General features: G+C 41.1%; 1 protein-coding gene across 11 annotated transcripts in view; it reads right to left on the minus strand.

Annotated features, from left to right (window-relative positions):
• Positions 1 to 924: 924 nt before the first annotated feature.
• STRBP (spermatid perinuclear RNA binding protein) overlaps positions 925 to 14,737 on the minus strand; it is a 61,322-nt gene continuing 47,509 nt past the window's right edge. For 4 of the 11 annotated variants that reach the window (XM_061352560.1, XM_061352559.1, XM_061352561.1 and 1 more), the window contains exons 15-17: positions 14,535 to 14,675; positions 13,698 to 13,821; positions 11,892 to 12,382 (exon numbers count right to left, since the gene is read on the minus strand). In XM_061352560.1, coding sequence (XP_061208544.1) covers positions 12,225 to 12,382; positions 13,698 to 13,821; positions 14,535 to 14,675 — 423 coding nt within the window. In that variant the 3' untranslated portion in view covers positions 11,892 to 12,224. The other 7 variants (XM_061352570.1, XM_061352564.1, XM_061352563.1 and 4 more) reach the window with 4 other exon arrangements.

Here is a 14,737-nt window from a genome sequence, read left to right on the forward strand (position 1 = left end):
CAAGTGAAAAAACAATACCATCATCCTCTGTTCTTAGTATATTGAGGCTGCTGGTTTTACCACAGACTCTAATAATGGACTTGGCAGTGCAACTTTTCCTCCAACTTACTGTCTCCATGATGCTCAACTTCTAAGACTGGAGAGGGCATTCCAGCTTAATTTGTTTTCTTTTCTCTCTCTCTCTTGCCTCAGTCCATTCTACCAGCACCAGACGTGTTCAGAGGTGAGCGTTCAGGCAGAAGCTGCACTACACCTCATGAACTGCAAAGCAGCTAAGGCACCTGGAGCTTCGAGATCCAGGTAAGAGGCAGGAATGAGGCTTAAGCCCATGTGCTCTTTTGGAATTAAAAATTAATTGCAGCTCTTACTCATTGCAATTCCCCCGTAACAGTGAATGAAGGACAATCACATCCAATTAATGCCTTTTAGTATTTGTGTAATTTGTTCTAGTAGAGATAACAGTCCAGAGGGCTGTTTCACAAACATGCACTTCTGGCTTGCTATTTTACGTTTTGTTGGTGTTTACTTACAGAGCATAGAAGAGACTGCACCTTTAATTATCTTATTGCCACAAACCTTTAAAGTTGGAAATCAGATAAAGAGTCTTAATCTGTGGTTCTTGCAACTTGTTTACCAATGGATTATTAATTAAATGTGGCAGAGAACTTTCCTCCTGAGAAAGCTTCAGTCTTTGCACAGTTGCTGTAGACTAGGCTTGAGGGGGTTCTTTTAAAGCACAACCATTAAACTACCTGTGGTACAGTATATACAACCTTAGATTGTAGAGAGTTAAGGCACCAAATACGAGATAAAATAACATCCAAAGTAAGAAATTTGCTTTTGAACTGCACATCTCCACACAGCACTCTGGGACATTCACGTGAAGGTAAACGTGGTCTGAATGGTTCATGGAGCCACAAGAACTGGAGGAAGAAACTACTTTACTGAATTTAAACTGTACAGTGTGATGAATTTTTCTTTTACATAACTCTCACAGATACTTCTAGTAAGGCATTGCATTGCCTATACCGTGTCAGACAGGCCTAGCAGAAAAAGCACCATCTTCTAAAAGACCCTAGGCTAGAGGAACAGGCAGATGTGCTATAACAGAAGGATGAAACCAGTAAGCTATGTCATATACCTTAGACAAGAGATGGATCTACAGTATCCCTTTGCTTTGCTTTAAACAAGTCAATAAAGCATCTCATTTTTCAGTAGATATATTCAGCAGGAAGCCCAAGAGGGTCTGTGTCCTGAGCATTCTAGCTGAGTTACTGTTTTTTGAGACAGTACAACTGTTCTTAACAGAACTCCTCAGTGAGTCCAGCAGAGAGCTCATTTTCATTCTTTTGATGCCCGAGAGAAGTCTTAGTCAGCTTCACAACTGTGAATAACAATCTGAACTCATCGTGTAGCCAAAAGAACCCACTGCAGCAGAATTCTTGTGCTGTTTCCCAGAGCCACTGGAAATAGTAGCCAGTTCTGTAAGCTGCTTCTGTGACTGGGAACTCATCTGAAGCTGGGACGTATTTCTCCCTTAAGTCACAGGCAACTGTCTACAGAGAAATTAGCTAAGCAGGAGCAGTTCTAATACTGAGTGATTGTATCTTAGCCTACAAAGCAAGAGGCAGAGGGAAGCCTGCAATTTTGTCTGAGTAAAGACCGAAATACTGTATTGTTCTTCATTTATACAGTTCTGGAGAGATGTCTGGGAGTCCCATGTCTAGACTATGATGATCTGTGGGGCTCTCAGAAGTGCAGATGCAGAACTGCAGGTGAAGCAAGGGACACTCTCTCAGGACATTGCTGGGACTGGATCAGGGATGGTAGGTTAGAGCTGCTCATATTTATTGCTATCTCAGAGTTTTGGAAGTGCCAGGAGATTGATGTCCCAGAGTCACAAGCCAGCAAACAGATTTTTTTTTTTCCTAGATCGTGCTACTCTTCTTTCATTTTCTGTTTCCTAATACTGAAAGGAACTTGTGGTCAGAAAAATTTTTCTCAATAGTTAATTGAAAGAAAAAAACCTCAAATAACATTAGATTTGTACACTTTTCCCCAGTTAAGTTCTTTCAGTGGCTACAGGGCACAGTCTTTATTGAGTGAGATACACTTTAAATCTTTTTTTCCTACCAGAAGGCGAGTGTTCTCAAAGAAAGACTCCTAGTCTCCAGAGATCAGACATACCAGAGTAGTTTTCACAGATCTTTGTAGATGAGTAGAAGTAGTCCCTTGGCACATGAGTAAGTTGAAATATTTGTAGGAAAACTTGTTTCTCCGAAGCTTTTGATTAAAGGTTTTTAAGAATATAGAAACACTTATTTACTGGGTGTTAGAAGGTGATCAGAAAGGCAGTGAAGGAGAACAGCATTCACAGAAGCAGAGGTATTTAGCTGCAGTGGAAGTCACAGTAGCAGGTTTACAGCACATTAAGTGGGAGCCATGACAATTGCTGAATCATCTCATTAGCTCACATTGGCTACATGACAGCAAATTAGACAGATTAGGAGCCACCTACCCAGGCACTAAATTGCCTTTGTGAGGGTTGGACTGTGCACTGTGTCCAACAGAATTCGCTTGGGCAACAGAGGCTGGATGTTACACATTCCCTTCATGAGTACAGGCTGGCCTCCCTCCATCCAGCTGGCACAATGCCCAGGAATTGGGTCACCATGTTCCAGCTCCTGAATGTGTGCTTAAGACAGCAAGCGAGAGGGCACGATGGCAGGAAGGATCACATACCATGCTTTCAGCTAACCAAGCTCTCCAAGTCAATCTGGTTGCCTTTAAAACCTTACGTAGATAGAAACATGCCTGGAGAAATCTCATAGGGCAAAGTGAGATTAAAGTCCCATTTTATCAAGTACCTTATTTCTTCAAAATTCATGGTTGCATCTGGGAAGATGACACCCACTGGGGGGGGAAACTGCTGAGGTATGGTTAGCAGCACACAGTACTTAAGCGTTCCCATCTGTAAAGACTGCTGTTTAAAACTCAAGTTTTGACCCTGCAGCTGGTGAAATGGAGGTGCCAACTCCTTGCAGAACTGTGCACTTTTGGAGAGGAGCTACCAGCTGACGTGTACGCTGTGTACAATAGCACTAGGTGTCCTCTCAAGTCGTGCTGACTAATTCCTAAACAGTATGTCTGTCTAGCTTTCACCTATTTCAAAACAAAGGAAAAGACTGCTTCTAGAATATATGATCTCACAACAAGGTCATACCAATGCTGCTCTCACACCAGTGCTACAATGGTATAAGAGTTCAACTGGGATTAAATTATCTGGTGGGAAGATGGGCCTGAGACCTGCTGTCCAGCTGGGGCACTTCAGACCCCATCAGACAGTGCAGTAGGCTGGTTTGACATACATCACACATGTGGTCCATGAAACACAAACTGGTAGAAAGAGAAAGCATGTACCTGCCTGACTGTGCGTTTTCTATGCAAGCATGGCTAATGGCAAACAGATGCTATTGTAACAGTGGAACAGGCTGTATTTCATCTCCCTGTTGTGTAAACAACGTCACTGTCCTTAGTGTTAACACAGCAGACCACTGGAACTCACAATTGTTCTTTCAAAGTGAGCGGAAATGCCATTCACCTCCAGTACAGACAATACATTAAACAGGTCAATTTGTTATTGTAAATCTCTAGCTTCTTTTCATCCTTTAAGTGCCAGACACCATTTCCCAAAATACATGCTGTCATCTGGCTAGCTAAAACTAGAGTGAAGGTGGGCAGTGTACATGCAGACTTTCCCTGCTGTCCTATTTATATATGTACTAATTGAAAGAAACTTTTCCAGAACTCTTTAACATGAACCAGAAATTCAAACTATAAAATAGCATTTCTGCTTCGCTAAGAAGGTGCTACAAAATAGGCAGTGACACTAGCAGCTGCACCAAGCATACAGAGCCAGGTTTACATATTTGCCTGTTGGGTATATCCAGACATACAGAACTTAGTAGCCATAAACCAGACCTCTGATCTCACAGAAAAGGCACTTCAGACCATGCTCCTGTGAGAAGGCTTCAAAAAGGAAACTTGCAAGTATTATGCAAAAGAAAGGAGTTCTAGTTCTGCCTTAGCAAAACAGTGCTTATTGCAATATTGATCAAGCAGACGTTACCCAAATTACTCATCCGATAATAGCTTGGTATTTCAGTTAGATTAAAACCTGCTGTCAGAATTTAACTGCTCTCTCCCATGCCAACAAGCTCTTTGGCACTTACGGAGCCTGCATCCATGACACTTCAATATGGGAATGTTTTGCTCAAGTTCTATTTTCAGTGAGACAGGTTCTGAGGAAATCCTGCACCTTACGAGCTTATCACTGATTCTAGCAGAAGATACGACAAAGAGAGAATATGAAAGCAGCAGAGTGGAATACTTTGGACTGTAAGAGCTAAAAGGGTGATGACAGAAAATACAGAAATTCACAGTCAAAGCAGTTCTGATGGAAACCAATACAAATGGATTAAGCTGCCACAAGCTGTACAAGCCACAAAGAAGTAGATCAAATAAGAGCCAGCAAGACATTTTAATCATCAGTCCTTGAACTGGACAGTGCTTGTCAGACTAACATCAGTTAAGCTAGGAAAGGAGTACTTGAGAGAAGTTCGTTATAGTGCACCTTACATTGCCCTGACGCATCTAAACTCCTGTCTGCTGAAGAAGCTGGAGCAGCCTGCTGCTCCACAATCAGGACAGCTTAGCCTGACAGGCTGGAAGAATGGGCTGAATTTTAAGTGAGCTTCAGCCCAAGACCCAGGTTTGCACCTTGAAGATAACAGCAGATGAAAACCTGCCCCACAGAGCAGGAAGGACATTCTGATGGCTCATCAGTTGCAGCTGCAAATGTAACCAAATGGTGATGTGGTCCCATGGGTGCCAACTCATGGGCCACCTGCAAGGTCAGGTTTCTGCCCACAGCAGCAAAGCTAACAATACTTAACAACTACTTTCTATATCAGCTTATGAATTCTATCCAGACATACCCTGAGTTATGGATAAACCTACACATGCAATTATTTAGTGATCTGACGTTTCAATAGCGAAATGAAATACAGTTTATTTTTGCTGTTACATTTTGATGCAAAACAAGAAGCTTCGGGCCTGATAGACTACTACTTAATTTATAACAAATGTGTTCTTGCTTTATATCAGTATAAACTGTGATCAGTCGGATGTTTCAGACACTTTAATCTCTGAACTGAGACCCTAAAATGCTAATGCAGCATCACCAACTCCCTCCCTTTTGCTTTTTTATTAAACCATTCTTATATAAAAAAAGTTGTTTCCAGCAACTTCAGGTACTGCAGTGGTGCAGCACTGCACTGTGCAACTTTGCATAACAGAAGGTTATATAAAGGCAAATTAAAAAACAGTATTTTAAAACTACTGTAAAACACATAGAGTGTGCACCATATAGGTCATAATCCAAACCCATTTTAATCCAAGTAAAATACTTGTTAAAACATTTATTACAGAACCGAACACAGTTATTTATGGATGGCTGTATCCTGATTTCTAGCTTTAGAACCACGGCTCAGCAAATGATTCATGCCGAGTGCAATCACCGCCTGCCTGCCTTCCTCTCCTCCCACTGCGCCCACAGGAGGAAAGCAAACCTGGCTGCTTCATGGATTAATTTGGCCTAATGTCATTTGATCTCTGCAGATTTTAACTGCAGTATCATCAAAGTCTTTCATTCTTTATTTGGAGGTTAGCTCTAGTAGTTTAGGGAATTAATTTCTCTCCTTGTTAGTTAGATAGTATCACACATGCCACTTCTAATTTTCATTCCACATACCTATAACCAGGGGGTGGATTCAGTGCAGGCCATGGCCGTGGCTTTGGTATCTACCCAGTGTTTTCCACAGGTATGCAAGGAGTGCAGTGCCTGACACAGCAGTAGCAATACAGCTTTTTATGCTACACAAGAGAAAAATACTTGAAGGAGAACAGTCTGTTAATAAAATCAATTTTTTAAAAGTAATAAGTAATATTTTCTAACTAAATGGGAGTATTTGAAGTGGCCTTGAAAAAAGACAAAGTTGGCATTCAGACCTAGATATTACCTGTTCAAACATTTAGTTAAACAAGACATAATAAACACGTGCCATATACAAGATTGTCACAGGTATAGGAGATTTTTAGGAAAAACACAATAAAAATATTCTTTAAGCTGAAAATAAAATCTCTTACCTTTATATCACGATCTCAGCTTAGAGTCACTACATTTCTGCTTATTTTATACAAGTGCATATGGCTATGAAGGTCCGGAGAGAATGAGAATAAAGTGGTATTAACCTGCTGAAAACTGCTTAGAAGTCTTAAGCTGCAACATATATATGTTCCAATACCATTTAAAAACATTCACCTTTCAGTTATTGCTGATTCACAGTCCCAAAATACCAACATACAAACACTTAAGAAGAAAAAACCTAAATAAATTTAGAGCAGAAGTTTTCTGAACTGGCTGTTTACCAGATACTGTATTTTCCTATCATTTGGTGATGATTTTAAGAGACACAAAAGCAACCCATTTGAAAGTCATGTTCAGGCCTACCCTTTTTGTGCCTCATATTAATGATGTGGGGAAGAGAGAGAGAGAATATATCATTTTAATTCGATTTTGGAAAAAATATATATTCTATTTTTTTCTCCTGCCTTTTTGCTACATTTCATGTCTGCTGACATGTGCAATGGTAAAAAGCACTACTGCTGCAGAGTGCCCATTGCAAGTCCTTGTAGCAATCTTTATAGGAAACATGCAAATACAGTTCTAGTATTAAAATTCTGAAGTACTTCAGTAGCAAAAGCAAACGCAGGATTCTGCTTCAAGCAGGCACTCGGCAAGGTCTGTTCTTGGTTTGGTGTTTGGTTCCCTCCCCCCCCAAACACACCAGTCTTTCCCTTCTATTGTAAAGAGATACCCAGCAGTATATACACATCTATTGCTATGTACCCAAAGAAAGGACTGTGGCTTGGAGTAAGTATTGCTTTTCATTAAATGGAACAAAGTTCAAGAAGTGAGAAAAAACACTTTAAAAAAAAAAAAAAAAGGAAAAAAGCTCAGATTCCATGTCTGAAGTTGAGAAACCTCAAAACGAGCCACGTTTGTTCTTGCTTTTAAGACATGTACAAAATGCCATTTCGAGCCACACAACCTGATGGTTCTAGAAGTCAGAGAAGAAATCTTGAGGGCCCAAGTGAATAATAAAAGGTGCGATGCTGAGAGGCTGGCAATAGGGACTGTCAATGAAAAAACCACCTACAGTGGGAGAAGAGCAGAGAAGCAAAAACTCCACGTTAATTTCCAAGAGACTGGCTGAAGCTGAAGCTGAAGCTCCATTTAAATTTCTCTGCTCTTTCAGCTGCAAGTGGAATTTTCATTGTAAAATGGGCACTTTGAATTCTTTGAAGGTATTGAAACATCTACCACTTCCAAGATTACCACTTTCTAAACAAAGAACTGACAGCTCATTCATATTTCAGTAAAGCAGAGAAATGTAAAATATGCAGCAAGGGGGCAAGTTTACAATGTGGTTAGTAACTCCCAACAAATGACAAAAAATAAAGAATGACTTCTATAAATCATCGAAAATGACTGCCATCATGTTGGAAAAGAGCATAGCGCCCTCCTTGTTTCTGAAATTGGAACAAGTCGTTTGGCTGATGACTGTTCATTGTATAGAATTGGTTCAGAGAAGATTTGGTTTGAAATTTAACAAATCTGGGGGATTAAAAAAAAAGGAAAAAAGAAACTACAAATGGTTGCCAATCAGGGGAACTCCAGAAGAGGGGTGGGGAGAAAAGAATGTGTGCACAGGAAAAATTCCTTTAATGAATATTTGATTAACAAAAATGGGCTCTTATCAGCCATGCTTTTTCTGCTCCGTGATGGCTTCCTTTCATCCATAGGCCAGCAAAAGTACATGGTGATTTCTGAGCACTGCTCAATTTGACCGCGTCCCCCCAGGCCCTGCTCCGTGTCGGCACTACCTGGGGCTGGTGGCACAACAGCTGCCACCACATGCCAATAGAGCTGCGTTTTTTATTAAAGTACCACCAACACCAAATGAAAGCGAGAGCTCCAGCAGAAGGAAACCCATTTCAGATACAAACCCGTTCCTCTGCACAAGTACTTCAGTTAATTCTCAGAAAAGCAGCCTATTGCACAAGCTGCCCCTTAAGCTTTTCTACTGTTTCTTTCCCTCTAATGGGGGTGTAGGGGAGAAGGAACTTTACACTACTTTAAGCTCTGCTTTTAACACCCTCTTGATCTATAAAGCTCCCCCTGCCTCGGCAGTAGCATCTGTTAGAGAACCAGTGTGTGAAGGCATTCCTTAAAGGAGCATGAACTAAAGCAAACCTACGGAAAAGCAACAGGCGAGGCCTGAGAAGTGCAACCAACAACGCTGCTGATGTTGTGGGGTGATACCTTAATAAAGACCACTCGAATCCCTCGTTAGAGCCCACAGAGTTTATGCAGAACTCTACAACAGGTGGAGAGAGCCCGGAGTTGGTACCTGTCCTGGAATTCCAGACAGGAACACACACTCCTTGGTGGGAAGCAGAGTCTTTCGGTTTGAGCACCAGCTCTTAGAAAGTACTGGCCTATGGCTGAAGTGTGTCACTTTTCACAGCAGCACTCAACAAGAACTGGGACAATTAAATAGCAAGTTTTCATGGGGACCTTGTTGCTGCTTTAGATTCTTATAAATGTAAGGGGGAAAAGGAGATGCCTTTGTTTTAATACAAGATTGACAACTAAAATGCTTTCTGTAGAAATGGTGGATGGAAAAATCAAGGGTGGGCAGACAATCGTAAAGTGAAGAAGGCCACAAGAACAAGTGCAATTTGTTTTTTCTTTTTTTTCGGATTTTTTTAAAAAACAGAAAATAATGGAAAAAAGCAGCTTTTGAGCTCTGAAAAACCTGATTGTAACATTATTGTTGTCCTTTCTCTGGGCAATACGGACTGAACTGTGTGTCCCTGGAATTACGTACAAGAGTTCTTTTGTGGGAACTTCCTTTGTTTAGTGCTTGTTTCACAGAATGCGACCTAATGCAGAGACAGTCTGAGCTTAATTCCCTTTGTTCTGCTTGTTTTGCAGTGTGTGCAAGTGAAAAGCCTTCTCGGATAATTAAGACTGTGCCTGAAATCACAGTTAAAGTTTGCTGATCTAAAGATTATAAAGGAAACTCAGGTACTGATGCTTAACTATAAAAAATAAGATAAAACAATATTTTAGCCCATGTTTTACTAAGTTTATTACACACCATAGTATTTACAAAGTTAAATGTTAACTGAAAAGTTGCTATTGTGGAGGTTTGGTTTGGGTTTTTTTATTCTATTTTTATTTGTTAAAGAACTCTGCCCTGCATTTAATGACCCTACCACAAGTACAGTCATTAACTGGATCTGTGTGACTGCATGAGGAAACAGGCAGTACTCTCGTGTTACAACAAAACAGTTTATTTGTGATCAGTGTTTTATATTCTATACATCCTTCACAAATTTAATTTTACATAATCGGATACTTCATTTAAAACGTAAGATTTAAGCTTCTAGTTCTTCCCTATAACAGAAGGCTGGTATAAGTTATTTGAATATGAGGTAACATTTCACAGAACATTGTTTTTTTCAAGTTTTAGAGAACTAAATTTGCATTTTGTTAAAATCAAAAAGTAGGAAAAAGATGTTTCTTTACAAATGACTTTGCTCAAGTATGTGTTCAAAGAAAACAGGATAAAAAGGCTTTTTTTCTTCTAACATTCTGTACTGTACTGTGTTGTTCAATCAGTGGGAATTAGCTTCTGCCATTTGCTAAAAGAATGAGTAGTGGGGAACAGGATAAGTTGGGAATTTCATAACTGGTAACAGAACCATTCTCTTGGGTAAACCTACAGAGAAAAGAAAGGGAAAGGACTCCAAATAAGTTCAGTGATCCAAGAAAGTCAGATAAGAGTGTACAGTTGTGTTCTCATTAACCTTTTCCAGATCAGTCAATCAATGTGGTTTTAGGGTGCAGAGTCCCACAAACAGAAACACTTTGACACTGGCACTATTTCAAACAGATGGTTAGCTTAACCTTTGCTTTTGTCCTGGTGTTTGGTAATATTTAAATAAGCAATACTCTCAAAAGCAGAGCATGCAGTTGGACTTGAAGCTCTGCTTCATAATCATTATGATAACTAAACTCTACTATCTCCTCCTATGTTCTGAGCTAATATCACAGGTCAGTTACAAATGCAGGTAATCTAGACAGGCACTGCTGTGTGTAAAAGCAAACTCACAGGGAAACTGTTCAGCAGTTCTGATAAGCATCCAGGTAGGTCAGCCAGAAATCAAGCACCTACAGTAAATGCTGCATCTGCTTCATTAATCTGCATTTCCTCTCCTGTATTGAAGTGGCAAATCTGGAAAGATTAATATCTGCCTGATTTCATTATTATTAGAGAGTTCTTGTGGCCTCGCAGACTTCTGCATAATTAAATGGTGATTTGGTTTTTTAAATCTTGCCTATTTAAATTCTAGTATTCAACCTATGTGTCCATTTAGAAATCACAAAGCAGCAACAGCAGGTATTCCAGAGCACCAGATGATCAAAGTGAAGTTTCCCAACATGCAACAGCTTACAAAGGCAAAGAGACAAGTTTACCTTACAGCCAAAAAGCATTATCCCAGGACTTCGCATCACAATCATAGGACATTAAAAACAGAAACTCTTTATGTGAAAAATGGGGGCATTCAATTCCACAATGCTTTGAAGTCAGTGATATGTCACATACACAGCTAAGTGATAAAAATCCAGCTCCCAAAATAGGCATCATGAGAAAAAACACAGAACAGAATGAATGAGAAAGGCACAAAAAGCTATAAGGAGAGTTGGTAACAATTGTGTTCCTCTTACATCACTCTGTATAGCTGCTTGTAAAAACACACACATGCAGATATACCTTATCTTCGCCCTAAATCATCTTACTCATTTTAGTAAGCCCTTTCATTTTTCCTTGAGAAAACATGTAGTTGTTCTTTGTGTAATGCAACACAAGAGAATGCTGAGTGGGGTAGCCCTACTGTCAGCTGCTGTTCTGTCACAGCACTTGCCCAGCCCGTAGGGCAGGAGTTCTACAAGTCAACTTCACTTTGGAAAGGAGAATCCCCCACTGTGAGCACAGCCCCTGGGGCTGTTCTCCCTTACCTTCCCACTGCAGCAGCGTGCAGTAGGACCCATTGGTCCTAGACAAGCACAGTGAACATTTTCAGTAAAGCAGCAGCATTCCTCCCCTGTTTATAGCTCAGACCTCTAAAATAAAGTCAAGAAATCTATGTTTCAAAGTATTTTTAACTTTTATAATGCTATCAGGGGAGTTGGTGTTGACCAAACTATACAAATTTGAGAGGAACCAGTACTCCAAATGCTACAGAAGCCAGAAAATTGATAGCAAATTGCAGGCTTAGTTTTCCATATGAAAAATGCAGGCCTGGAAACATCCTGGGCTTCCCCCAGTCCCTGCACAAGAGGGCTTGCTCCGTGTGCCAGGACGTATCACTGACTCCAAACGACTTTGCTCCCATTGCCACATAAACCTCATTCAAAGTAACCAAAAGGGCCGGTTAGAAGTGTGCATTGTTAGTCCAGCATAAGAACAGCCAGTGGGGAGGGAGAAGCTGAGTTAAGAAAAACCCTTCCTCATAGCTCTCTGATAGTCTGGATGAAGGCAGTGCTTTGCCAGCCTAGTATCGCTGTGGTTCTTGGTAAAAAGCATTGTGATGAATAACCACATCCTAGCTTCCTTGTGGCTGGATGGCTGACAGAACAAACTACACAGAACCCATTCTGCTTGTCCCAAGCAGCAGTGTTTTAGCCTGCAGGGGCATCGGGGTGGGGGTATATACAAATAAACTTTATGGAGTTGATGGCATTTAAGGGAGCTTTGTCCACAAGCCACCTGGGGACAAACATTTTGCCAGTGCTACTGTAATGCCATTTATGTAAACACAGGACAGAGATGCTGAAATAGGCCCTTCGGTAGTCTTTGAATGGAGCACAGATTGGCTGTAAAAAGTAAGAGAACTACTTCAATTTCAGTATGAAAGGGAACAGGCAATTAGAACAAGCAGTCCTTCCACGAATCAGGCAAAGCATAGGCAGAAAAGCTACTCCAACCAAAAAAGAACCACAAGGTTATGGCATAAAAGTGGTGTAGTTGTCATGGTTTTAGGAGCTTGAATCTCTTTGACTTTCTCCTTGGACTGCCACATTTGGACTGGCACAACAGATTCAGTATCACTTCTAATGTGTTAATTACTGGGCTATACATACCGTAAGCTGGTGCGGCTGTACTGTACCCATACGGTGCTCCGTAGCCTGCAACACAAGCACAGAAGGAGCGGGTTTCATTTCCTCCCATAACTGATCAGTGTTTGCACACCAACACACAGGGAGGGACCCCTACTGGGATGTGAAGCAGGACCACAAAAAACCCAAGCACTGATACATAAAAATATTGCTGAGAACATTCACATCCTGCATTTTGGCTTGAAGAACAAGCCTCCTCCCCATGACCTTCTTAAGCCTCAGCATCAGTTAAATGCTGTATTTCTTTTCCTTAGCACTGTCTTGCAGCTGAAGCCCTCAAGTCTGCACTGTCAGAGCTGGCATGACCCAAACATCCCTATTTGCTGATAAAAAAATACCCTAAACTACATATGCAGTCAAGTACAGGGAACAGCCATTTTCCTCAGCTTCCATTAGAAAATGCTCGATGCTTGATGCAGGTACCACAGCACCTCAGGAAAGCTCCTGTGAATTCCAGTGAATTGTCATTTCCAACAGTAAGTTTCACAAAGGGCAGCTGAATACTTAGAGGCAAACAGCAGCAGCCTTTTTTCCCAAAGAGCTAAGCATGACTGGAATGAGACAAAAGGAAGGAGTGGTAACATGTGTCTTGGTTACTGTATCTCAGTAGTTCATGAACACTTTACAGGGGTTTTTCTTGTGTGATTGCATGTGTCCATTACAGAAAGCAAGAGATTTCTGAGAAAAACTGGGGATGAAGAGAAATAATCTGTGAAGGCCAAGGCCAATAAAAGCTTAACAACTCCAGCGACTGGGAAATTAAACTTCTTTCTGGAGTAATTCCACGCTGGCAAGAAGCATGCCCCTGGCAGGTTAAAGTGTCTCATAAATGACTCCTCAGGCAGAAAGACAGTTCCAAAACCAATGTTAACAGCCATTAAAAATGAATTACTGGGTTTTAATATTTATAATCATATGAACATACAGGAACAATAAGGCGATGTGCTGTCGACTGTGCCAGGAAGCAAGTCTACTGAACAGCAGGGCTGTGCTATCAGTACATGTGAACTGCCAAAGGCTACAATTAAGCTCATGCTGTAATCCAGAAACCTGAGCATGAGGAATGAAGTTTTAGTTTTTGGAAGCTACTGGATTTACTTTGACAAAGGAATTGCCAGCATCTCATTCTTAGAAAATCTGTGGTTCTTATTGCAAGTAAACACAATGTCTAGATTCCCTTCACATGCCACCTACAAGCCTCAGACATGTAGAGTCACAAAGAACAACGCACACTTTGGAAAGTAAGGGGAACCACAAAGGGAACATTTCATTGACATTTTCTTCTGTGTATCTTTTGTCATTGGATATCAGTGTCATGCCTTACCTGGTGTTATGTAGCCAGTAGCAGCAGCTGCTCCAACAAATGCTCCTCGTGTTAAAGCACCTCGTCCTCTGCCTCGAACAGCCTGGACTGCTGCAGAAACAGCTGTACTGACGACCCCTTTAGTCTGCCCGGAGTAATGAAAAAGAGCAATTCAGAAAGTGAAGGTGTTGCTGGAAATAGAAAGGCCACCTGCATTAAATCGCTACCTTTAAAAACATCTCTTTAAACATGCTCAGTGCACCAGTCTTGCTAAAGGCAGAATTCAGACAGAAGAAGCGCTGTCCTGAGAATGAGTCTGACAGGAACCAAGTGAGCAGGTCCCTGCGTGCAGTGCCCAGCCCTGCACACTGAGCCCAGCACGTTCGCTTCACTAAGCGTTATTTTCCTCCAGCCTGGTCATGAACAAACACTGGTGGCTTCTGACCCTTTCTCTGTTCTGTCTCTGCTGGCTTCCCACTACCTTACGAGGCCTCTACCTGGCTAGAAATGACCCTCCCTGAAATCTACGCATCTCACATGATGCAGGAGATGCTCTGGCCTGACACACAAAAGACTTCCACATCCTCACTGAACTGCTGATCTTACTATATCTCCTCTAGTTAATCAGCACCTTTCTTTCTTTGGGCCTCCTTTTAAACTCTATTTCCCACAATATGGTTCTAACTATCAGATTATATTGTTACTCTACAATAATTATAGAAGAATAAAAATAGAAACCTTACACATGCGCATAAAACAAGAGACAAATCACTTGTTTCCTTGTAGAAGTTCCTGTATCATCAAACAGCCCAGAGCTGTGATAGCAGTGTGGTCCTAAAAGCAAATTACAATTCTTACCTGAGGAATAATCTTCTTTTTCTTGTTGTTTGCTGCATTAGGCCCAGAAAACAGTTTTTCAAGTGCTGCTAATGCAGCACTTGCTTTTGCTACTTTCTTATTTGGGCCTGCGCCTCTGAACTTCTGCCCATCTACTTCTACCTGAAAATCAAGACATGGGTTTACACCTAGTGTTTGTCCTTAGGAACATCATGATACACCCA

This window comes from Neopsephotus bourkii, unplaced genomic scaffold (assembly GCF_033783945.1).
Source record: "Neopsephotus bourkii isolate Nb327-2 ecotype Australia unplaced genomic scaffold, CSIRO-AGI_Nbou_v1 NB_659, whole genome shotgun sequence".
Lineage (NCBI taxonomy): Eukaryota > Metazoa > Chordata > Aves > Psittaciformes > Psittacidae > Neopsephotus > Neopsephotus bourkii.